Source organism: Ylistrum balloti, unplaced genomic scaffold (assembly GCF_031769215.1).
Source record: "Ylistrum balloti isolate Yb309-2 unplaced genomic scaffold, AGI_CSIRO_Ybal_v1 Utg370488, whole genome shotgun sequence".
NCBI classification, from domain to species: domain Eukaryota; kingdom Metazoa; phylum Mollusca; class Bivalvia; order Pectinida; family Pectinidae; genus Ylistrum; species Ylistrum balloti.
In genome coordinates this window covers 532034-556230 of record NW_026782318.1, presented here as the reverse complement: position 1 = coordinate 556230, position 24197 = coordinate 532034, and the positions used below count along the sequence as shown (strand labels likewise).

The 24197-nt window shown below is 35.3% G+C and overlaps 1 protein-coding gene across 1 annotated transcript; it reads left to right on the top strand.

The window, feature by feature from the left end:
- The first annotated feature begins 542 nt into the window (after positions 1-542).
- Positions 543-23333, top strand: LOC132555422 (pre-mRNA-splicing factor CWC22 homolog). The gene is given in 22 exon segments (XM_060219773.1): positions 543-550; positions 2136-2254; positions 2382-2426; positions 2429-2928; positions 3373-3392; positions 3507-3875; positions 3993-4154; positions 4790-4918; positions 7613-7706; positions 8001-8129; positions 8757-8892; positions 9773-9876; positions 10379-10481; positions 10755-10817; positions 11065-11151; positions 11605-11750; positions 12574-12651; positions 12961-13113; positions 13357-13484; positions 14745-14846; positions 15472-15629; positions 16277-23333. Coding segments are annotated over 22 exon segments (5610 nt in total). The 3' UTR covers positions 19054-23333.
- The last annotated feature ends 864 nt before the right edge of the window (positions 23334-24197 follow it).

Genomic DNA, 24197 nt, shown 5'->3' with positions numbered 1-24197 from the left:
TGTTTACCCTGAAAGTATTTTTATCAATAATGGTAACAGGTTTGAATTTCCCTGAATTAGTTGCATTCAAATAGCAACGTGTGTCATTTCGGATAAATACAATTTAAGTTAAAACATATCTACAATAAGAATTTACAACGATAGTAGGGGACTGTAGAGAAGCACGCAAATCATAATATGGCGTTTTTACTTGGATTCAGGACACACAAGAAAAAATTGAAAAACAGAATTTCGTGTTCAATTTACACGTCAAATGAATTAGAAAAGTTACAACTGACTTTCAGCTAGAAAATGCGATGTTGAAAATATAAATCGGTAATCTATTATTCTACTTACAAAATAAAATATCCTCTTACCCTTGGCGTGTTACCTGTTTACAAAATGAAGAATGAACTTGGCGCGAACCTTTTCCTTCCCGCGATATGATTGGTGGCGATTTACTGGTCTCGTACAGTTCTCGCGAGATCCATCTGTCTGTTCGTCATCTACACACAACGTTGGTACTGTGTTTTCAGAAAATCTGTGAAACTGTTTGACTCAACATGCCGAGGTATTCTAAAGAAATCATCCATCAGCTATAAGCAGAGTAGTTTGCCACGAACGCAATATTCTGTTCGTGATGAAAAATTGTTATGACGTGTTTAGGAAATGGCACTATCACACGAAAATAATATTTTTGTTATCCTATTGGCAATCGTGTTTTAGTTGTCGAAAGTGTGAGGCTACCGTATTGTGCACCATATGCTTCAATACTCACCTTTATTGCTGAAATTAGCTTTCCGTTTTAGTAAATCTATTTTGGAATTTGTATAGTCTTCATATTTCAATGGTTCAGTAGTTTAACTAATTTCGTTAACAACTTCCCATTTGATTTTAAGTTTTACATTCTTCCTGGAGTTTTCAGAGGATGACTTGCATGGACAATGCGATTTTCACCATTAATCTAAATGTTAATAATTTATTCTGAAGAAATGAATGGTGGTGGTGTGTGTGTGTTTGTGCTATAAGATGACTCTGTACATGGTTAACAGGTGTGGCAGGTTTGAATTGAACAATGGATATGGTTGCTTTCTAATTTCATGTTTGTGGGTCAGTAGAGGTAGACTTGTAAGCCAATGACCTTAGATTTGATCCCCAACAGAGGCACACATACATGTTCCTCATTTAAGCCAGTTTCGAGTAAAAGTTGCCTTTTGGTCATCAGATCTGAACCAGCTTGAATTGGAGAAAATATATAGAATGTCAATACAATAAGTTGTTATTTGTGTGTGTGTTTGGGAGGGGGGGGTTGGGTTAACCACAAGTTTCAAATCAGTGCATCATGGATACTTAGGGGGTTATGATCACGTTCACTCTCTACATCCCTTGAACATTCCTTGGCAAAGTGTAGGGCACAAGCAAAGTAATCTGATTGGTCTAGATTGGGTGTCAGGGGTAAAACTGACCAATTACAGACTGATATCGCCATAGAAAATTACAAAAGAAACCGTCCAACTTAGAAGGTTACAAGGGAGCGACGCCATACTTTAAAGCAAGCATAACATACTGTTTGGGACCTCCAGATTTGTTTGATCAACATCAAAGGAACCAACTAGCCTCTAATCTTATGATGTGAAAACTTGATTTTTGCCATGTGATGTTTCAGGGGTACAGAGAATGATACCAAGTGCAACCTCAGGGGTATCAAGGATGGAATCAGTGTTCATAATCCTTGCCTTACTGCTATATTCTGAACTGTAGATCACTCAAGTGCAATTTAGAGGGAACATAGATACATCATCTAGAGAACCTGGGCTCATATGATCTTGGGCAAATACATTAAAACAGGGAAGAAATATACAAGATTTCAATTGTATAGTCAGGAATACCATTGGCACCAAGCTTCATGGTACAGGGAATTTTCCTTAGCTAGATAAAGGAAGCAGGGGGCTCATAAGTCAAAGGTTGTGTATAAGAGTCACAATTATAATTATATGAATGAAAGATTAATCCCTTTTGACAAGTCAATGGCTAATGAAGAAAAAGACAGAATATTTATAAGACAACATGAGGATTAGAAATTTAATGCTGTTAAATAGATTATGTACACATAAGGCATTTAAGCGCTTTTAGTATTTTTTATTTTTGCATTTCAGTAAAAGAAGTAGCAAAAGTATAACACCAAGCCGTGGTAAGGGAGATAATTCATCAAGTAATAGTGATGATACAGACAGTGACAGCTCATCTAGTAGTGGATCATCAAGTGGTAGCAGCAGTAATAGTAGTCACAGTGACAGTGATTCTGATAGTCACAAAGGGTCACCTCAGAGGGCTGATTCAAAATCTACATCGCCTCATGCGAAGGAGAAAGTTTTGAAATCAGTGAGTAAATCAAAATCTAGATCGCCAAGAATTGAGAGAAAATCAAGGTCAAAATCTGGGTCTCCACAGATCGGAACATCAGAAAAGAGGAACTCAAGGTCAAGATCTGGGTCACCACACAGCAGAAGGGAATCTAGGTCAAATTCTAAAGATCCCCCAAAGAGAAAATCATCTAGATCTAAATCCAGGTCGAAATCAAAGTCACCACAGAGGAAAGATGAGGAACACCAACAGGAAAGAAAATCCTCACCTAGCAGATTAGATGTAGGAACACCAGAAAGGGAAGATGATAATGTAGAGTTATCCCTTGACAGGGAAACATCCATATCTCCTCTTCGTGAAAAAGATGACAGTGAAGCCCAGTCCAAGACACATTCCAGAAAGAATTCTGAATCTAAGTCTGAGTCACCAGATGCAACCAAATCCATGTCAAAATCTCCAGAACGACGTTCCAAGTCCAGGACTCCACCTCATCATGACATGAGTAAATTCCATAGTGAGCCAGAGAGTGGTGAGATCACAGACAGCGATGATGAAGCACCTGTTGTTCTCAAATCTGCAGTCGAGGTTAGTATTTTGGATTCATTAAAATATGTGAAACTGAAAAAACCTGACACAAAATGTCTGTGTTCTTTGATATTTAGATTTTGGCATTACTGGGTGATTATTGGAAATGTTATCAGAATTATTGGGGGTACATTACACTATGTGGAGGGCTATCAAGTTTGATAAATGGAATGACACACTGACACATTCTTCACAAAATTTTCTGAAAACTAAGATATTTGTGTGAATTTGATAATTAAGTTACTGTTTTAGAGGTTGAAACAATTGCATTAGATATGTGTTTGTGATATAGTTTGAGAATGTGGTGTGTCTAAATGATACAGTCTAAGACTACAATATCAGAATTAATGACTGATCGTTTGGAAAAAAGTGAAAAAAAGAGAGTGAAGTGATACGCTAATGTTATTGTTATATTTGTATTAATTCATTTTCAATTTTTCACAGGTTTCAAGAAGAAGAGGGAGGTAAGTAAAGACAATTTTCTTGTATTTGAAATTTGAGAACCAAAACGTTTTAACCATATCATAACAATTGCAAGATAAATGCACTGTTGATTATTGGTGTACATTTGTTTTCAGAGAGGATGGCGAATATGACAGTGATAGTAGTCGAGATAGAAAGAGGAGGAGAGGTGGTCGTCACAGCAGCAGTGAGGATGATCGAAGGTACCGACGTGATGACAGGCGTCAGGATGATAGACGTGATAACAGGCGCCGTGATGATTACAGGGATCGGTACAGAGATGATAGACGAAGAGATGATCGAGGAAGGAGAGATGACAGAAGAGAACGTAACTATGAAAGTCGATACAGGGATGAGGACCGTAATGGAGGTCGCAGACGAGATGATGATCGCAGACGAAATGATGATCGCAAGAGAGATGATGACAGACGTAGAGATGAACATAGAGACCGGGATAAAATAACTACTAATGACAAGAAAGGAAGGTATGTTCCTTTTCAGGCTGATTTTGTTTACACAAGCATGAAACATGAGTTGTTGAAACATCGGATGTCTTCTTTGGTAATGGGTTTTTATTATTATTTTATGTTGTGATTTTACAGTGAGGAAGGAAAAGCTGAAGAAAAAATGGACAAAACAAAAGGTGAAGAAACCACAACTCCTGTTGCAGCTAAGCCATCAGCCTTAACAACAAGGACAGGAGGTGCTTACATTCCTCCAGCTCGTCTCCGAATGATGCAGGCAGCCATTACTGATAAATCTAGGTAACAACACTTGGAAATTAGCATCATGGTGTTTTAGTTAATTACTTCATATGTATGGCAAGGACCAAGAGATTCCTAAGGTCAAGGTCATCTACTAAAATTTGAATGGGAAACATTCAGTCTGACAGGTATTTTAGTTCAGTGATTATTCTTGTTAGTCCCACAGTTATGGGTACTTTATTAACAATAATCATGCTTTAATGACCTTACTGTGTTTCAATGATTTTAAAATGATAAAAGTGCTAAGAAATACTTTCATTGAGTAGAAAAGTGGCTATGTCTTGTGTTTGTGAAGTTTGTGGTTAAACAGCCAACAGAACTGTTGATGCATTTTGTTATTAAAGAATATACACTTTTTTATTGTAAACTTTCTCAGAGGTAATATTTCACAGTTATTCTTGTTTTATCAAGGTAACAATTTCACCATATATCTATTGTATCAACTAGGATCTAAGTATACAGGTGTAACAGACATTTTCTGAAATTTTGATTCACTGTAAAAATGTTTTAAACTGGATATTAAATGTTTTCTGTTTATTGACAGAATACTGTAAAATTAAAATTTTTCCAGCTATACAATATATACATATATGTGTTAAGTTTTATTCTATGGAGTTTTAAAACTTTGACTTCAGTTTGGAGTACCAGAGGATAGCATGGGAGGCACTGAAGAAAAGCATCAATGGTCTAGTGAACAAAGTTAACGTGTCTAACCTGGTAGATATTGTCAAGGAGTTGTTCCAGGAAAATATTGTCAGAGGAAGGTTAGTATTTTATTATAACTGGTGTCACTAATTAGCTCAGACTTGGTGGACCTATGCTGTGGACATCTCTGTTTGATTAGGTATTGGTAAGTATGGTGTGGACATCTCTGTTGGATTAGGTATTGGTAAGTATAGTGTGGACATCTCTGTTGGATTAGGTATTGGTAAGTATGGTGTGGACATCTCTGTTGGATTAGGTATTGGTAAGTATGGTGTGGACATCTCTGTTGGATTAGGTATTGGTAAGTATGGTGTGGACATCTCTGTTTGATTAGGTAGTGGTAAGTATGGTGTGGACATCTCTGTTGGATTAGGTATTGGTAAGTATGGTGTGGACATCTCTGTTTGATTAGGTATTGGTAAGTATGGTGTGGACATCTCTGTTTGATTAGGTAGTGGTAAGTATGGTGTGGACATCTCTGGATGATTAGGTATTAGTAAGTATAGTGTGGACATCTCTGGATGATTAGGTATTGGTAAGTATAGTGTGGACATCTCTGTTTAATTAGGTATTGGTAAGTATAGTGTGGACATTTCTGTTTAATTAGGTATTGGTAAGTATGGTGTGGACATCTCTGTTTGATTAGGTATTGGTAAGTATAGTGTGGACATTTCTGTTTAATTAGGTATTGGTAAGTATAGTGTGGACATTTCTGTTTAATTAGGTATTGGTAAGTATGGTGTGGACATCTCTGTTGGATTAGGTATTGGTAAGTATAGTGTGGACATCTCTGTTTGATTAGGTATTGGTAAGTATAGTGTGGACATTTCTGTTTAATTAGGTATTGGTAAGTATGGTGTGGACATCTCTGGATGATTAGGTAGTGGTAAGTATGGTGTGGACATCTCTGTTGGATTAGGTATTGGTAAGTATGGTGTGGACATCTCTGTTGGATTAGGTATTGGTAAGTATGGTGTGGACATCTCTGTTGGATTAGGTATTGGTAAGTATGGTGTGGACATCTCTGTTGGATTAGGTATTGGTAAGTATGGTGTGGACATCTCTGTTTGATTAGGTATTGGTAAGTATGGTGTGGACATCTCTGTTTGATTAGGTAGTGGTAAGTATGGTGCGGACATCTCTGGATGATTAGGTATTAGTAAGTATAGTGTGGACATCTCTGTTGGATTAGGTATTGGTAAGTATAGTGTGGACATCTCTGTTGGATTAGGTATTGGTAAGTATGGTGTGGACATCTCTGTTGGATTAGGTAGTGGTAAGTATGGTGTGGACTTCTCTGTTGGATTAGGTATTAGTAAGTATGGTGTGGACATCTCTGTTGGATTAGGTATTAGTAAGTATAGTGTGGACATCTCTGTTGGATTAGGTAGTGGTAAGTATGGTGTGGACTTCTCTGTTGGATTAGGTAGTGGTAAGTATAGTGTGGACATTTCTGTTTAATTAGGTATTGGTAAGTATGGTGTGGACATCTCTGGATGATTAGGTAGTGGTAAGTATGGTGTGGACATTTCTGTTTAATTAGGTATTGGTAAGTATGGTGTGGACATCTCTGTTTAATTAGGTATTGGTAAGTATGGTGTGGACATCTCTGTTGGATTAGGTATTGGTAAGTATGGTGTGGACATCTCTGTTGGATTAGGTATTGGTAAGTATGGTGTGGACATCTCTGTTTAATTAGGTATTGGTAAGTATGGTGTGGACATCTCTGTTTAATTAGGTATTGGTAAGTATGGTGTGGACATCTCTGTTGGATTAGGTAGTGGTAAGTATAGTGTGGACATCTCTGTTGGATTAGGTATTAGTAAGTATAGTGTGGACATCTCTGTTGGATTAGGTATTGGTAAGTATAGTGTGGACATCTCTGTTGGATTAGGTATTGGTAAGTATGGTGTGGACATCTCTGTTGGATAGGTAGTGGTAAGTATGGTGTGGACATCTCTGTTTAATTAGGTAGTGGTAAGTATGGTGTGGACATCTCTGTTTAATTAGGTAGTGGTAAGTATGGTGCGGACATCTCTGTTTAATTAGGTAGTGGTAAGTATGGTGTGGACATCTCTGTTTAATTAGGTAGTGGTAAGTATGGTGTGGACATCTCTGTTGGATTAGGTATTGGTAAGTATGGTGTGGACATCTCTGTTGGATTAGGTAGTGGTAAGTATGGTGTGGACATCTCTGTTGGATTAGGTAGTGGTAAGTATGGTGTGGACATCTCTGTTGGATTAGGTATTAGTAAGTATGGTGTGGACATCTCTGTTGGATTAGGTATTGGTAAGTATGGTGTGGACATCTCTCTGTTGGATTAGGTAGTGGTAAGTATGGTGCAGACTTTTCTGTTTGGTTGAGGCTTCAGGTTAAGGGATAGTTCTTGTTTTCAGGTTATTTTATGTCCACACTGCAATGCTTTGGTGATGATTGTTTAAATAAATGAAAAGCATCAAATAGAACAATTCTTCACTTTAAGGATATGATATAAAAGTCTTACTGTCATGTGTAAAACAGTTTAATTATTGCTAAAGTTTTTGAGGTAAAGATCAAGCATTGGAAAATGTAATAGAATGTTGAAATACTGCTCACTTTAGTACAATTTTTTTCTAAAAACTTGATTAACATTCATGAGCCAGTAATTTTAGCAATGAGATCTCCACCCACTGTTCCATCTTCCTGAAATATATCTTAAATAATTTTTGAAAGTGTTGCAGTACACCAAAGTAATGGAAGTATTTTTGTTGCAGAGGTCTGTTGTGTCGGTCTGTGATCCAGGCCCAAGCATCCTCACCAACCTTCACCCACGTCTACGCTGCTTTGGTGTCTGTCATTAATACCAAGGTCAGTTATATTTTATAGGAAATTCTACCAGCACTTTAATAGAACATTCTTGTCATTAGACCTATTTCCACACCTGGTATTGTAACATTTTCAGTAGAGTTTTGGTGATGTTTAGCATTCTCACTATGACTTTTAGCATTATAACTGCAATTCATCATTATTTCTGATGAAGTATTGCTGTGATTTTGCATTACTGTAGTGGTATTTTTATTTCTGCGATATATAATTATTTCTGCATGTAAGTATAGTTTTATGATCTGTTCTTATATGTTGCTGTAAATATATACTTTCCAGTTTCCACAAATTGGGGAGCTCATGCTTCGTCGTCTGGTGATTCAGTTCCGTAGAGGATTTAAACGTAATGACAAGTCCCTGTGTCTGTCCACGACACGATTTGTAGCTCATCTTGTCAACCAGCAGGTGGTAAGTGCCAGGTTCATTTGTATATAGGCTTCTGGACATTTAGTATAGTTGTAAAGGTTTTAAATTTTAAATAAGAGTGAAATCACGAGGAAAATACTGTAGTGTGTTTAAAACTTAGCTATATGACAAAAATAGGTGTAATTTTTCTTGTTTATGCTATTTTATTTTGTGTAATGTGTTCAAAACTTATCGGTATGACAGAAAACTGGTGCAATGTTGTTTGTTAAAGCCATTTTATAGAATTAATTTTTCATGAAAGCAGAGTTGAGGGAGTAAGTAGAATCCTTTGTAACAAATTTGGGGAAGGGGAGTTGGGATACTTTCCTGATTGAAAAAATTGTTTATATTGAGAAAGAGCATTGCAGAAGTGCTGACTCAGTTTTTGTTTTATTTGATGTGGAATGTCCTAACAATAATTCCTTTATGGAGGCCTGTTGTACAGAGTAAGCTGAAGTTTATTCTTATTGGATCAAGTGATGTTACCCAGGGAGGATTCAAGGAAAAAAAATGAAGTTAGATGCACAATGGACACTAGATTAATTTGCAGATTTTGACAAATTGTTTTTAAGTTGAAAAAGATCTAAACAACAGTGATATTTGACTATAGCTGTGACATTATTTTATCAGGCACATGAGGTGATAGCTCTGGAGATACTGACGCTTCTACTGGAAAATCCAACAGATGACTCAGTGGAAGTAGCTATTGGTTTCCTAAAGGAGTGTGGTCAGAAACTGACTGAGGTGTCGCCCAGAGGAATCAATGGTGAGTTGATCTTCACATGGAGGGAAACAATAAAAGTGCTGTTATCCTTGTTTCTTCACTGCTCTTGTTTAAGTGTTAACAGTTACCTAGATCTCAGCTGTATTTACAGTTACTAAGGAACTGATAATTTCTTGCAAGGTTTTAGCATTTTGAGGTCAAATTGATTTTCATTTAAAAGTATGGATCAAATAGAAATATTTTGTCAGTTTTGTGAAAAAAAAAATTGTTAATAATCTTAGTTTATTATTTGTTTAATTGAGTTTTTTGTCAAAGATTTGATTAAAGAAGAAATCCCCCTAAAACAAGAAGAAGTAAGGTGCCTTAATACATCAAAGTATTTTGACTAAGTGAACATTTTCCAGCCTCGTTGTTAAATCTAGTAAATTTATCTAGTAAATTTATCTTTTTCATTTCCAATAGGAGTTGATTATGGATGAGTTATGTCCCTTCTTTGAATCTTGTTCACTGAAAAATCTAGTCTTCAAACTCCATAAAGTATTCTCACAATGAAAGAGTACATTAATGTTCTAAAACAGTAAAGTTGAATTAACAAATTCCAATCTGAACTAAGAGAAACAGTTGGTAGTATTCATCGCTTGTTATGCTATACATTTTGTTATTGGGGGACCATCCATTTGAATTCCCATTTACAGTCTTTTAGATTGGATAAATATGAAGAGGATTTGATGATGTTGAGATTGTTGGACAGCAACAACCAGTAGTTTGATATTTCTGTCATATTTGCCTGTGTGCAGAGTTGCCCCAATGATGTATCTAAAATCACCTTCATTTCAAGAGAGTTCTCAATTGTGATAGCTATCCTTGTTTTCACATCAGTTAAGAGAATAAATAGTTAATTGATGACTTTTTTGCTTTCCAGCTATATTTGAGAGACTGCGGAACATCTTACATGAGGCCATGATTGACAAGCGTGTCCAGTATATGGTGGAGGTGATGTTTGCTATCAGGAAAGATGGCTTCAAGGTAGGTCAGACATAATGTAGTCATCATCACTTAAAATTGACAATAATAGTCTGCCCCCACCCCCACTCCCAAACCCAGAGAATCCACCCTCAAAGACTGAACTGTGTGGTGAAATATCAACACAAAGAAAAAGTGTAGCATTGAAAACATATATTGAAAGATAGGTCGTAAAGTGTTCAATGTTTGCTTGAAGTTTGAATTTGTTTTAACAGCAGCATGGTGCAGAATTTACACATGTTCCTATAAAATTATTCTTTATTGAAAAATATAAAATTGATTTAATCAAGGGCTAGTACACCACCCTGACAATTTTTTTTTATCACTTTGGATTTTCTTGGTCACCTCTTAGTTTCCAAAATTTAGGCCCTTATCATCACTGACATGTTCTAGAAGGTCAGATTGTTAATGTTAAATTTTAAAAAAAGACATGTTACATTTTCGTGTCTCTTGACTATGAGAAATTTGTGATGAGTGGTTAAAAGATGTGTGTTTATTTGTACAGGATCACCAATCTGTCTTAAGTGAACTAGATTTGGTAGCTGAGGAGGAACAGTTTACACACCTTCTAACATTGGAGGATGAGGGCACCACGGAGGATATACTGAGTGAGTTAAACAAGCATAGCCTACATTTTTTTTAGTGTTTGAAGTTATTGTTTCCTGGAAGGTATTGTAATGTTACAGCAAAAAATTTTTTACAGCAAGACAATTTTTGGAAAGCCAAAAATGCCCTGGACTAATGTTTCTCTTTGCAGAGTATATAGTATTTCATTCAGTTTCATATTTCAATATATGTTATCTTTTAAAATTTTAGTTTAAGGAAATAGGTAAAAACATAAAATGATAATATTGACATAAAAAATGAACTTTGTTCTGCAGATGTGTTTAAGGCTGACCCTGAATATCAGGAAAACGAGGAGAAATACAAAGCTCTGAAGCGAGGTAAGTACTGATATGTAACTGGTTGTTTATTACCCATTGTTTATTCATAGGAAATATTGATCTCATAAAATCAAGGAACATTTTAACTGGCTTCACCTTAACACCTTACTGGGAAGATGCAGTAGTAAACTCTGTTTTCAATACACAGTGATAATGATGAACTCTAGATAAAACCCTCATCAAAATCAGTAACCATGTACACTGTTCCAATTTTCTCTACAGTAAAATTGCTGACTTTGCATTTCAGACATTCTGGATGAAGATAGCTCTGATGAAGATGGGTCGGGCAGTGGGTCAGGAAGTGACAGTGAAAGTGACGACGATGATGAAGATGGTAGGTATACACAGTAAAAACATATTGTTTACAACTTTGATCAGAAAACATTTTTGATGTTTTATATTTCATGAAACATAATACGTTTTGCTATTTGACTTGATATAACAGTTTCAAGATAGACGATTTCTGTCAGTGGACTGAGTGTCTGCATTTATATTCTATTAATGAAACTATATCACTTAAGAAATACATGTTGTTCTCTTAATAGAACTTTGATAGGTAGATGTCACTAGAACAACCACTATGTGTAGCTTTAGACATGGATTGTGTAACTCTGTATGTAACACAGATGAATCTATTACCACTTTTAATTACTCCAGAATTAGCTTAAATCTCACTGGTTACTTCGCTAAGAATATTTTCATTTGAATTTTAAATCTAAAATAGACTTAAACATACTTCATTCACCTTTAATATTTAGTTAAGGTTCATTGCTACTACTCATTTTAGAAGCTGAGAATCAAGTGATTTTGGACAAAACTGAGACAAACTTGGTAGCACTGCGTCGCACGATCTACCTCACGATCCAGTCTAGTCTCGACTTTGAGGAGTGTGCTCACAAACTTCTTAAAATGGAGCTCAAACCTGGCCAAGAGGTAAGGTATACACAGGCTTCTTCAACAGTCTGTTAATATTTATAGACTTCAAGTATAATAATTTGGAACAAAAGATAGAAGATTCCCACAAATCTGTAGGGTGATAGATATATTGAGATATGGATTTATATATGATAAAATAGGAGAATATGAAAATTCTGACATCATTTGGTAGAGAATCAGACTTTGACAATCTCTGGTTAAGATCTGTGAAGTTTGATTCCTTTGAGAGACTGTTTGTGTTTGTCTTTGAAGATTAGATTATTGACTTTCTGTGATGTTATGGTTTTGTCATAAAGCCAGGCACTTTACCCTCCCATATTATGTTCAGTAAGGTATCAACCATCAAGGTGTCTCATTTCTAAATAATCCTACCTATTAATGAAGATGTAAATCCAGCTAACAAACCACAAGAGGCTTTAAGTTATTTCTTTCATATTGCATATACGATTTACAATATAGTGCAAAACATTAGAAAATGCCCTCTGAGGGCAATCTAACAGAACTGACACAATAAATTAGGGTATTCCTTTATATGGTCAAAATTTTACATATCGGACACAAATTAAGACAGACCTGCAAATATTAATACAGATCTCATAAGGTTGAAGCTTGTCAGACAGCTAAAGGTCATTAGGTCAGCTCTTATTTTATAAACCAAGAAGCTAGTCCAGCTGGTCAAACTGATGAATAAAATTGATCAAGATAAACAAATGTTAAGTAATGTAAGATAAGGGTTTGTCCTTAAATGATATCTTTTAAATTCTTCCATTTATTAAATGTGAATTTTTGTTGAAGATATCACCTGATTTCATGGTTTTAGGTAGAGTTATGTAACATGGTGTTGGACTGTTGTGGGCAACAAAGGACCTACGAAAAGTTCTTTGGTCTGTTAGCACAGGTGAGTGTCTCATTTTTGTGTACCATAAACACTGGTGTAATTTGTTCAGAACTTAAAAGAACAAAGAAAATTTCCTGGACATTGAAGCTGTGTGATTGATACTTGATGTGCAGAAAAAAATTGAAAAGAAATGAGTCAAAAAGATAATCTGGGGAGGGCATAGTTTGTGAAATGATGATAACTGAACATATATTAATCTTTTTCGCTCATATAAGGTAAAATACAATAATGACAACAAGCAGTGTCAACTTAATATGAAGACAGGGGCACCTGCTGGACCATCTAGTTAATATATATTTATGTTTACAGAGATTCTGTATGATCAACAAGAAGTTCATAGGCCCATTCCAGGATATGTTTAAGGAACAATACGAAACCACACATCGTCTGGAAACCAATAAACTTCGCAATGTCGCCAAATTTTTCTCCCATCTTCTGCATACTGATGCTATTTCCTGGGGTGTAAGTTCATCATCACTGTAGAAATCTTGTTGAAGTACCTGGAATATATCTCCTTGTAATAGGAATCATCAATCATTTTTCTTGAATGTACAATATGAATACATCCTTTGTTATTATTCAATAGAGTTCAGGTTTTAAGTTTCATAAGAAACATAAAGATTTGTTCAGTATTTTGCCATGATATCCCTGGTTCTGTTAAATTCATCGTCAACTGTTAACTGATAATGAGGTAATCATCCTCAGGTGCTGTCCTGTGTGCGGCTGAATGAAGAGGACACAACGTCAGCCAGTAGAATCTTCATCAAGACTTTGTTCCAGGAGTTATCGGAGTATATGGGTCTTCCTAAGTTAAACGCTCGGCTGCGGGATCCGTAAGTTATAATAGTTCAAAGGTCAAGCATGAATGACCTCCTTATCTATTTATAAAAGCTATGCAGAACTGACCTTTTTTTAACTGTATGTGTTTGACATGTTAGTTAGTACAAGTAATAAGAGAATAAAAATTATAAGAGTGAATTCTTGGCTTTCAATTTTAGTGATCATTTGAAGCAAAAAAAAAAAAACTTGGCAAATGTATGTAATAAACAGGATATACTCTCAACGACTTTAAAAAGTTGACATATAGTTGGAAGTTTGTTAATTGTGCACTCCAAAATCATTTTCCAAATTTTTTCCAAATTTTTGATAATTTTTTGCAGTAAGCAAAATCAGATAAAATATGTCATTCACAAAGGAAAAGAGGTGTAACATTTTACTTTTCAACTTTCTGTGTCTTGTGTTTTAATAATGTTTGAGCAGATACATTGACAGTACAAAAGCATCCATAGTATGAGGTGCCACTTGTCACTTAACATAGGTCTTGATATGGAGTCTGACATTCACAGCAAATGTGATGCTTGTATACTTTGCATACCAGCTTGTGGTATATGCCTTTGTCATGCTTAAAGATGGCACTAAGCATTCCTGACCCAACTCTCTTTCTTTTCTGTGTGAAGACACAGAAATAAGGATGGAATCCTTTTAATGTCTAAGTTATATGTTCTTAAGAAGACACGAATCTTGGCAAAAATCCATCTCGTACAGCAGAAAAAATTCACATATTCATTACATGAAAACAAAGGACAGTGTGTGAAAAGACTATAGCCTGAGATATTACCTGTGACATCCCTCATAGATGCAGCTGCAGATTAAACAGTCGTAACATCAAACTGTTCTGATGTTTGGTTGTTTTACTAAGTGTAATGGTCGCATACCATTGTGATTTTCTAAACTTCCAGTGATGTTCTGTCAGAGTATAAAACAATATATAGAGGAACTGTGACATCAGAATTGTTGTATAACTTTGATTTTGAGTTGATAATTTATGTGGTATGGTATAACAAGTTAGCATTGATTAGCAAATTGCTGACAGAGATGTAATTTGATTTCGCCTTGCATTCAGCATTCAATTGATACGACCTTGGTTGCACACTACAGGAATGGGTATGAGTGTATTTGGCGTGAATCAATGATTGATACTATTTGCCACTTGTTTTGAACCAAAAGGGATAAAATGTCAAAGTGTTGATGATAATTGGATCATATGTTTTTTAAAGTGGTAGACATAAGTGTTTTTATTTCAATATTTTCAGAACTCTGATGGAATTCTTTGAGGGACTGATGCCTCGTGATAATCCAAGGAATACCAGATTTGCTATCAACTTTTTCACTACCATAGGACTTGGAGGGTTGACGTAAGTTCAGTATGGTAACACTTATTGTACGGTCCTGAATCAATGTGCTCACTTTAGGAAATTTCATTTCTTTATGTGAGCTCATGTTTTATGGTTCAAAGGTTATGACCAGTGTTGCTATTAATAGGTATTTGCATTTGTGTAGGAGTATTTATATCTTACACACATTGTCTAGTTTTAGTCTACGTCTAATGAATATTAAGTAATAAATAGTGGAACACATCATGAAGATGATTTCTTTACATTTATAAATGGTTATTTGTTGAAGATGATATCTCGTAATATCATGCAGATAGACTGTTTATCTTTTGACTTTTTGTATTTAAACACAATGGAAATGAATGAATATCAATCTTTTTCTGTTTTTTTGTGATATTTTGGAATATTGTAGTTTACATCCCACATGAAGACTCAAAACTAAAACAAATGTTCTAGGTGTTTATATATGAATTTTATAATAATGATTGTATTAAATCATATATCTGGGTTGTAACAGAATAACCTTTATAAAACTTTGACAGGTATGTGTAATGGAAACGGGGGTAAGATATATCATGTGTAAGGTTACATGATGGAACATGTTATTTAAGAATTTATTTATATAATTATTTATGTACTTTTCCAGGGATGACCTACGTGATCATCTTAAAAACAAGTCAAAACAGCTAATGCAACAGAAAGCAGCAGAGGCTGATGAGGATTCATCATCGTCATCTTCTTCATCATCTTCTTCCTCATCATCATCCTCATCTTCCTCAGATTCCAGTTCATCTTCATCATCAGGTATGAATTCAAATGTCATTTTCTAACTTTCATTGAAGCCTAAAGATGGTTTATTTTCATTCCATCTGTCCAGGAATAACAGAAAATCTGAATAAACAATTTGTTCAAAAGATAGTCAAGTTTTGAGATCTGTAGGTCATTAATAGTTTTGAGATCCCCAGCAATATCTGCTGACATTGTCAAGGTCAGTAATAGTTTTGAGATCCCCAGCAATATCTGCTGACATTGTCAAGGTCAGTAATAGTTTTGAGATCCCCAGCAATATCTGCTGACATTGTCAAAGTCAGTAATAGTTTTGAGATCCCCAGCAATATCTGCTGACATTGTCAAAGTCAGTAGTATTTTTTAGATCCCTAACAATACTGCTAACACTATCAGCATCAAGCAGATTTTTTAGATCCTTATCAACATTGGTTGACAATGCCAGAGTCAGTAGCAGTTCTGAAACCCCTATCAATATCAACTGAAACATTGAAGTGGTATTAGTTTTCATTGGTATAACATGCAATTCCAAGTCCATTGGAATTGGTGTAACATTTTCTTTTTGTCCTTACATATTCCTAAAAAAATTTTTGTAATATTCTTGAAGAGTCATTTATCATCAAAGTCCTCTGAAAAATCTAGATTTTCTATAATTTGTGTTTTAGAGAGTTCATCCGAGGACGACACACCTGCAAAAAGAAAGAAGTTTAGAAAGGAGAATAAGGGACATTCACAAAAAGAGAAGGAAGTAAGGAATAAAAATCAGCTTGCCAATACAAAGCAGCAAAAACACAGACAGACAAGTGACTCTGATGAGGAGGAGGAAGAAGAGAGAAATCGACAGGGAAGAAGAAGAGATAAAAGTGTTAAAGATAATCCTAAGAATGTTAAAGATAAAAAAGACAACAGAAACAACAAAAAAGGAAGGATGGATAATTCTAAAGAGATAGTTATAGAACGCAGTAGAGGTAAAGACTATCAGGACTACGCAGAGGAAGATAAAATGAAGGAGAGAAGGGATAAACGAGGAAGAAACGACAGTGAGTCCGAGGAGGATAGGATGGATAGGAGAGAAACAAGTAATCACAGAGGTTATGAAAATGACAACAGACAAAGAAGGAACGATAGAAGAGATAAAGGATATAGTGATTCAGAGGAAGAAGAATTGATAGAGAGAAAGGAAAAAGGTCGAGATAGGCAGAGAAACAGTGATGTTAGAGAGACAAATAGTAGACAGAGCAATGATAAACAAATTAGGAAAGATAGGCACAATCGAAATGATCAACAACAAAGTAATGATCGTGAAAGTAGAAATAACTGGCTACAGAATAATGATCATGAAAATAGGTATGATCAACATGAAAATGCTCAAAGACGAAATAGGAACGATAGATATGAAAATGACCAAAGGCAAAGTAGAAGAGATCGACAACAAAATGATGAACGGCAAAATAGAAATGATAGATATGAAAATGATCAGCGACGAAGTAGAAGTGATCGACAACAAAATGATGAAAGGCAAAATAGAAATGATAGACAACAAAGTAATGAAAGACGAAACAGAAATGATAGACAACAAAGTGATGAAAGGCAAACTAGAAATGATCGACACAACAGCGTTGAAAGACAAGTTAGGAATGATAGACAAAATTATGAAAACCAAAATAGATACGAAAGGCAACAAAGGCAGAGAGCTGATAGTGACTCTGATGAGGATGCCATGAATACAAGTAAATCCAGGGATAATGACCAGAGGCAACAACGAAACAACAAGAGAAGTAGACAGAGAGAAAGTAGTGATGACGAAGTTACTGAAAGAAAGAAAAGTAGAGGAAAGGAACGTAATACAGGTAATAGGCAGCAGAGAAATGAAAGACCACAGCAGGAATTTAGCAGTGATTCCGAAGAGGAAGTTGATGCACGCAAGAAAAAGGAAAATAAAAGACATTCTGAAAACGATGAAAGACTGCAAAGAAATGATAATAAGCAACGCAAGCAACAAGATTCAAACAGTGATTCTGAGGCGGAAATTGTAGATAGGCGGAAAAGTCAAGGTAATCAGAGAAATAATGATATTGTACAAAGGAAAGTAGCTAGAAGGAGTGCCTCTAGTGATTCCGAGGAGGAAATTACAGATCGAAGAAAAAGTAGGGGACAAGAAAGTTCAAGAGTTAAGAATGACGAAAGACTACAGACGGATAAAAGGCAAACAAAAGAAGCAAATAGTGAGTCGTCAGAGGAGTCTGATGATAGAAAAATAACTCCAGGAAAGGTTAAAAGTGTAAAAAGTGTTGTAAATGATAAAAGAGTACCGCAGAAAAAACGAGAATCTGTGAGAAGGGAGTCGAGTAGCAGCAGCAGTAGTAGTAGCAGTAGTAGTAGCAGTGATGACAGCAGTAGTAGTAGTAGTAGTGATAGTAGTAGCAGCTCAGACTCCGACTCCGCAGAGTCTGTTGTAGTGGAGCAGAAAAGTAAGGAGAAAAGCAAGCCAAAACCCAAATCTACAAACGATACATATTTTGATCCGTGGGAAAGGCAAAAGAAAGATGACAAGCAGGAAACCACATTCAAGGCAGCACAATATGCCAAGTTAGATAGAAACAGGACTGGAACATCAAGACGGGAGGAAAACGTAAACAGAAACGTAAGGAACGATAGTTCTTCTGAGGAAAGTAGTGAAGAAGAAAGGGAACTGGAGAGATACAGTAGGGCTGATAAATCTAGAGAACAGTCACGCAAGACAGATAGATTTGATCAAGATAGTGATAGTGAAGAAGTTGATCAGCAAGACCAATATACTAAAAATATACAGAACAAAGACAGAAGGTCACGAAATGGCACGGAAGAGCAGAGGTACAGAACAAGAGAACAGATTAGGGAGAAATCAGGGAAAAAATCCCAACGTCAAGCAGATAGTTCTGATGAAGAAGTACGTCTTAATAGGAGTGATTTATCGCGAAAGAGAGACAGAAAGTCTTTCAGGGATGAAGAAGAAAGCTCTTTTAGACCTCCTGAAAAATACAGGAAAAAGGCCAAATATTCAGATAGTGAGGAGGAGGAGGAGGAAAGCTCTAGCAGAAAAAGCATATCTGGTAGTAAGTCTCGTGATACTTCAAGGGACCTATCTCGAGACAAGTCATCCGAAAAGTTACAGAAAAAAGACCAATATTCACGTGAAACACGAAACAATTACGAAGACAGTCCCAAAAGGTCATATAGCAAATCATTAAAAAGTGTTGATGTGTCAAAAAAATCGAAAATTCAAGAAAAGTTGAGCAAAATTGCTAGTGAGGATGTTATTGAGGACTATGATCGTAGTGAGAGAGGGAGAGACAATAGTAGGGACAGATATCGGAGTAGGGAGAGATACAGGTCACGTTCTCCAGTACGTAGGGACAGGGAGGTAGATAGTCGCTGGGGATATGGGGATAGGAGGAGATGATGTTCCCTGTCTCTAGGTTCCTTGGTTGTCGCACAATGTTCATATTATTCTGGCTCTCTTGAAAGTTTGAAGGAATACTGACTAGGGTTTTCATGCTACATTTTTGTTCAAAGAAGAAATTTCATACTTGTTATTTTATTTGTCAGTTAGCTGACCTTTAATGATAAGATCACTCACAGTTTTTTAAAGTTTCAATAATGCTAGTAATGATTGTATCATTGCCTTGTCATGAGCTGTCCTATCTCTTTACTTAGAAGTCACAGGTTATATGTTGGCACCCCTGTCTTACTGTAAAATCACATGTTTTTGTTTGGCTTAAACTTCTTGTTTTTTTCATTGGCACTTGATTTTGTTGGTAAATTTTTCTCACAAAACATGTTAGACATGTTATCTATGTCGTTTTTTGTCTGTTTATCATTTTGTGGACATGAATAAATAACACCCTTGATATCAGTAAAGATAAATCCTCCATGAAAATGAATGATTAACAATATACAATTAAAGTGACTTTTCGTGGTATTTAATTTTCACCTGTTTAAACACAGAAGGCTTTCAAGGTATTCAATATTCCTTTTTGCCTGTCTTTTGGGACGACCTGTTGTGGCTTGTCAGATATTTTTTCATTTTTTTCCCTTATGAAACACAAATAAAACCCTTGATTGTAATACCGAGACACTAGTAATTAGTAATTCAAACTCTCTTAATTTATTGATTATATTTAAAACTGAATTTCTGTCTTTCACTTTATTATTTCACAGTTTCGACCTACAGGTTTTCTATAGATTAATAACATAAAGCTAAACATGAACAGGTGCAGGGAATGATTTTTTTTTTAGGAATTGAATTCAATTGTTTTAGTACCACAAAAGTTTGCATGAGACGTCTTATTCTTTCAGACATTGGAGCATCAATGATAATAGTAATATGTTAAGGGCAGCATATATTTGTCGTGCTACAATTGGATTCTTAAGAAAAAGAGACGGCCGTCTCTTAACTGTGACTGAATGCTTTTCTTGTACTTATGCTTAGACTTTCCTGGAAATCTTGATTAAATTTAAACAATCTAGTAAGTCATCATAAAGGACTTTAATTAAGTATAGCAGGAGCTTTTATATATTGATCACATGATTATATTTTGAATGCAACATAGCCCCGTTACCCCACATTACCAAAAACACTCTCGGTATTATGCTTTATACAATTTTCATTACATTGATACAGAAATTTTTGGTGCCCTTTAATTGAAGATAATTCCGAATTTTACTGATTGTAAATAAAGTGCCTTCCTCATTTCTGTTGTGATTTGTTCTGAAATATCTGTTTGAGAGTTCTAATCAGTTGTGAAAGAAAATCATTGTATTTCTAAATACTAACAAATTTTATCAAATTGTTGTATAAGTTTTAGATATTCAAATAGGGTACAAGTATGCTATTGACTTCACAGAAAATTTCTGTTAATTTTGTGGGTCGGAGGGCTTGTTTGTGTAGTACATAAATGCTGTTACTTTGTTTCTTTTCTGTACATTTTTGTTGGTTTGAAAGAAAAAAATTCTAATTTCTGTTTTCCTGCATTTTACACTGACCTGGAATAAGCCAACCCCCTTGACCTTGGTAGAAATTGGTGTGCTGACCATTGGGCTTATTTCATGATAAGCACAGCAGCAGATTATATTGGGTGAAAGACCAGAACACTGATATCTTTGTCTTAAAACTTACTGCGAGTTTCACATGAAATAGAAATGAGGATTAAACACTGCTTTTGATGTAACAGGGAATTAGAACACTTCATTGCCAGTCAGTGATTTATTTACAGTTCTTAAAGGCAAGTTTGGAATGCTGTTTAGTCTGGCTAGAAACGTATGTCCAGTAATAAGCCCACCCATTTTCATTTTTCTTCAAAAGAATTCAAATTCTTTATTGCTGTCCTACAATAAGTCTGCCAATCTGCTCAGGGTTAAAGTTGGTATGTTGGCTCCTTGGCTTACTTCAAGATAAGTATGATAAAAAAATTCTGCCGAGTCCCATAAGGAAGACATGAGACAAAGATGTCTGTCCTAAGAATTGCTGAAAGTTTATGTTGTGTATAGACAGTGTATAACCAGTTTATTTGTTGAGGCCTATGTTGATTTGTAGACCAGGTACAAAAGTATGTATTAACTGTTGTCTTTATTTTGTGTAGGCAATATCTCTTTTTTTTTTTTTAATGATTCAAATTTTGATTGTTGCATCAAAAGCTTGAATAAAAAAGTACAGAATTTTCACTTAAGTAATAAAAAAAATAAGGAAAAAATGAATGGATCTCCTGATTATGTTTATTTAAAGTAAATATCTATTTTCATGATTTTATTCCAAGTTGGAAGAAATGTGAACTTGTCAAAAGTAGCATGGACATTTTACAGAAAGATATTGAAATATCACATTGATATTATTAGATGTGCACTTGTGCTTTTTTATTTTCATTTGTTGCTTTTCTCTAACAGTCTATACAGTCACTACATTGTGACTTATGAAAGAAAGACTATTTGTTAGATATTTAGTTTTTCCTACAATGCTTATATTTATTTCATGTTTTGGTTTTCATGTCCTTTTCATACATTACGGGCTGTGATAGCTCATTAAATGAGAGCAATGGCATATGTGATCTCAGTTAAAGAACTGAAGATACGAGGTGCATGGTCCAGCACTTCCTGTCCGACAGTTTGTGTTTCTGAGGAAGCTGAAAACTGACCCATGTGTTTCTGAGAAGCTGAAAACTGACCACTTTCTGCTGACATTTTTGTATCCGTGGGTATCGCTTTACCCTTATTGCTCAAAACGGTAAAGGACGGGCCTCCTGTATGTTGTTCAGTGAGGTAGCCACCAACTACTACAGGGAGACCATATGCCTCAAAATTACCCAGGCTGTTCACGGGGCAATGAACTCAGCATACAAAACAATTTTCCTGCATCCATCTAGAATGGGACCTCTGGGTATGCTAATATGTTATTATCATTAACAAAGTTTTGTCTCTACCTTAAATTTCTTGTTAACTCGGTTTCTGTCATCAAATTTCATAAACATTAGTTTCTCATGGGAAGACATATTGTTACATTCGTAAGCATATTTTGTTGCCTTCATTTAGAATTATAGGTTTGATTCCAAATTTTTTCTCGGAGAACTCTTGTATAGCGAGTTTTGTAAAAAACATGAAATAGCAAGGAAGGTTGTTGGTCTTTTGCCTCAACATATACAAGTGTTTAGTTCATATATCATTCCAAATTTAAAGGTAAACATTTTTTTCATTATCCTGTACAGTGTATACCAGATAAGGAATACAAATGTATCCAATAGCTGTTCCTTCAAAATGACACTTGACTACAAAAATGTGAAAATTCTAATGCTGTTGACAAGCTTTTAATGTCTTTGAATACAAACAAAACTGGGTTAGTGCTAATCAGTCTTTTGTGAAGCCTGTCCATCATGATAGGCCCCAAAGTACAATATTGTCTCTAAGTTGGAACTCAAAAGGTTCCGATATATTTCAGTATATAATTGCCATTTTTGTTGGCATTTTCTTTTTTTATTTTATTAAATAGTGCTTTGACGTTTGAATGTTTAACATCATATCATGTGATGCATGTTTTGGTGCCTAATGATCGAGGATATGTGTTTAATTACTGAGAAATATTTTGGTCCAAGTCTTTGTAAGATAATGGTATGGGTGTTTATGATGTTTATTTCATGTGAATATGGAAATTGTCATGTAATTTTCTGTTACAGGGTTTCAGAAACTGTAAACATGATCAATTAATGCTATTGTATGAATGTCGGTGAAAGAATTGAGTATATAGATTTTTGATACAAAGATGGCCGTGAAAATGAAGATAAAAAAGTAATAACAGCAAACTGTTTTTTGGTATTATTTAGTAGTTACAACCCCAATAATGTCAACAATTTGACAAAATTTAGATTTAAAAAATCAGGACACGGTGTACTCTGTCCATCAGGAGTATTTCTGTCTCATGATCTCCTGTCTCAATAGATCTCTTTTCCATGACTTAAAGTTATGATTTTCTATTTTGGTTCAAATATTTTGGAAGAGTTAATGCTCTTCGGACATTCAGCTGTTTTCCACAATGATATTTTTGAATTTCTGTCCCAAAAAGATATCTATCACTTTCCACCAAGCACTGAAAATTGGCAGGGCTATTTATCATTACATGAAGTTTGTTTACCTCCAGGAAACTGGATAGTGTTCTGTTTTGAATCAACAACTGTAGAAATTTTATTAAAAAATTTCTTTTTCATCCATCATTTCACTCTTTCCTCACTTCATTTTCAAAGGAATGGTGGCCTTGGTCAAGAAGTAGAGTGTTGGTCGGGTGATCATAGGCACAAATGCTGTGTTATATCCTTTACTGTCTTTGTTCTAACTTGGTTAGTTTTGGATGTATTGTATCGATTGTAAGGTGTTAGTCCAGAATGTCAGCTCTGGCTGCATGTTCCCCAGAGAGTTTAAAAGATTATGGTCAGTAGCAATAACCACAAATATGAATTTCTGAACTAATCTGAGACAGCAGAATATGAGAACCTGACATTAATATTCCTGTCTTGGCAGAACTGGTGATAACTGATCATAACAGATGTGCCCTTGCCCAGTGGTCATCTTTATTTCTAGAGCATGTAGAGTCTCAGGTAGGGGAGATAACTCTGTTAACAGTTTAGATTTACATCTAGAGATATAAGATTATTGTTATTTATGATCTTTGTGAAGCTTTGTAGACTTGCTACAATGAGATGAAGTTAGATTTGGATCCATATTAGTGTTTGATCAGACCGTTACTATAATGCTGCTACTGTCTGCACACATTTTAATACTAAAATTTGAATCATGTAAGTTTGGTAACAGGTATATTGCTCTGCCATTTGATTCCCCTTTACCTAAGAATGCTTCAGACCATATTTGGGCATTATCCATTCATTCCTCCAGGAGGAGGGGATTATAAAAAAATTGCTCCATTTCTCCTTATGGGCCCCACCCCTTCTGCCCCAAAGAGCTGAGACCCACTGTTTATACAAAATTGATTCCCCTTCACATACGGATGTTTCTGACCAAAGTTTGAGCATAATCCAATCACTCTTATAGGAGGAGTAGAATTTAAAA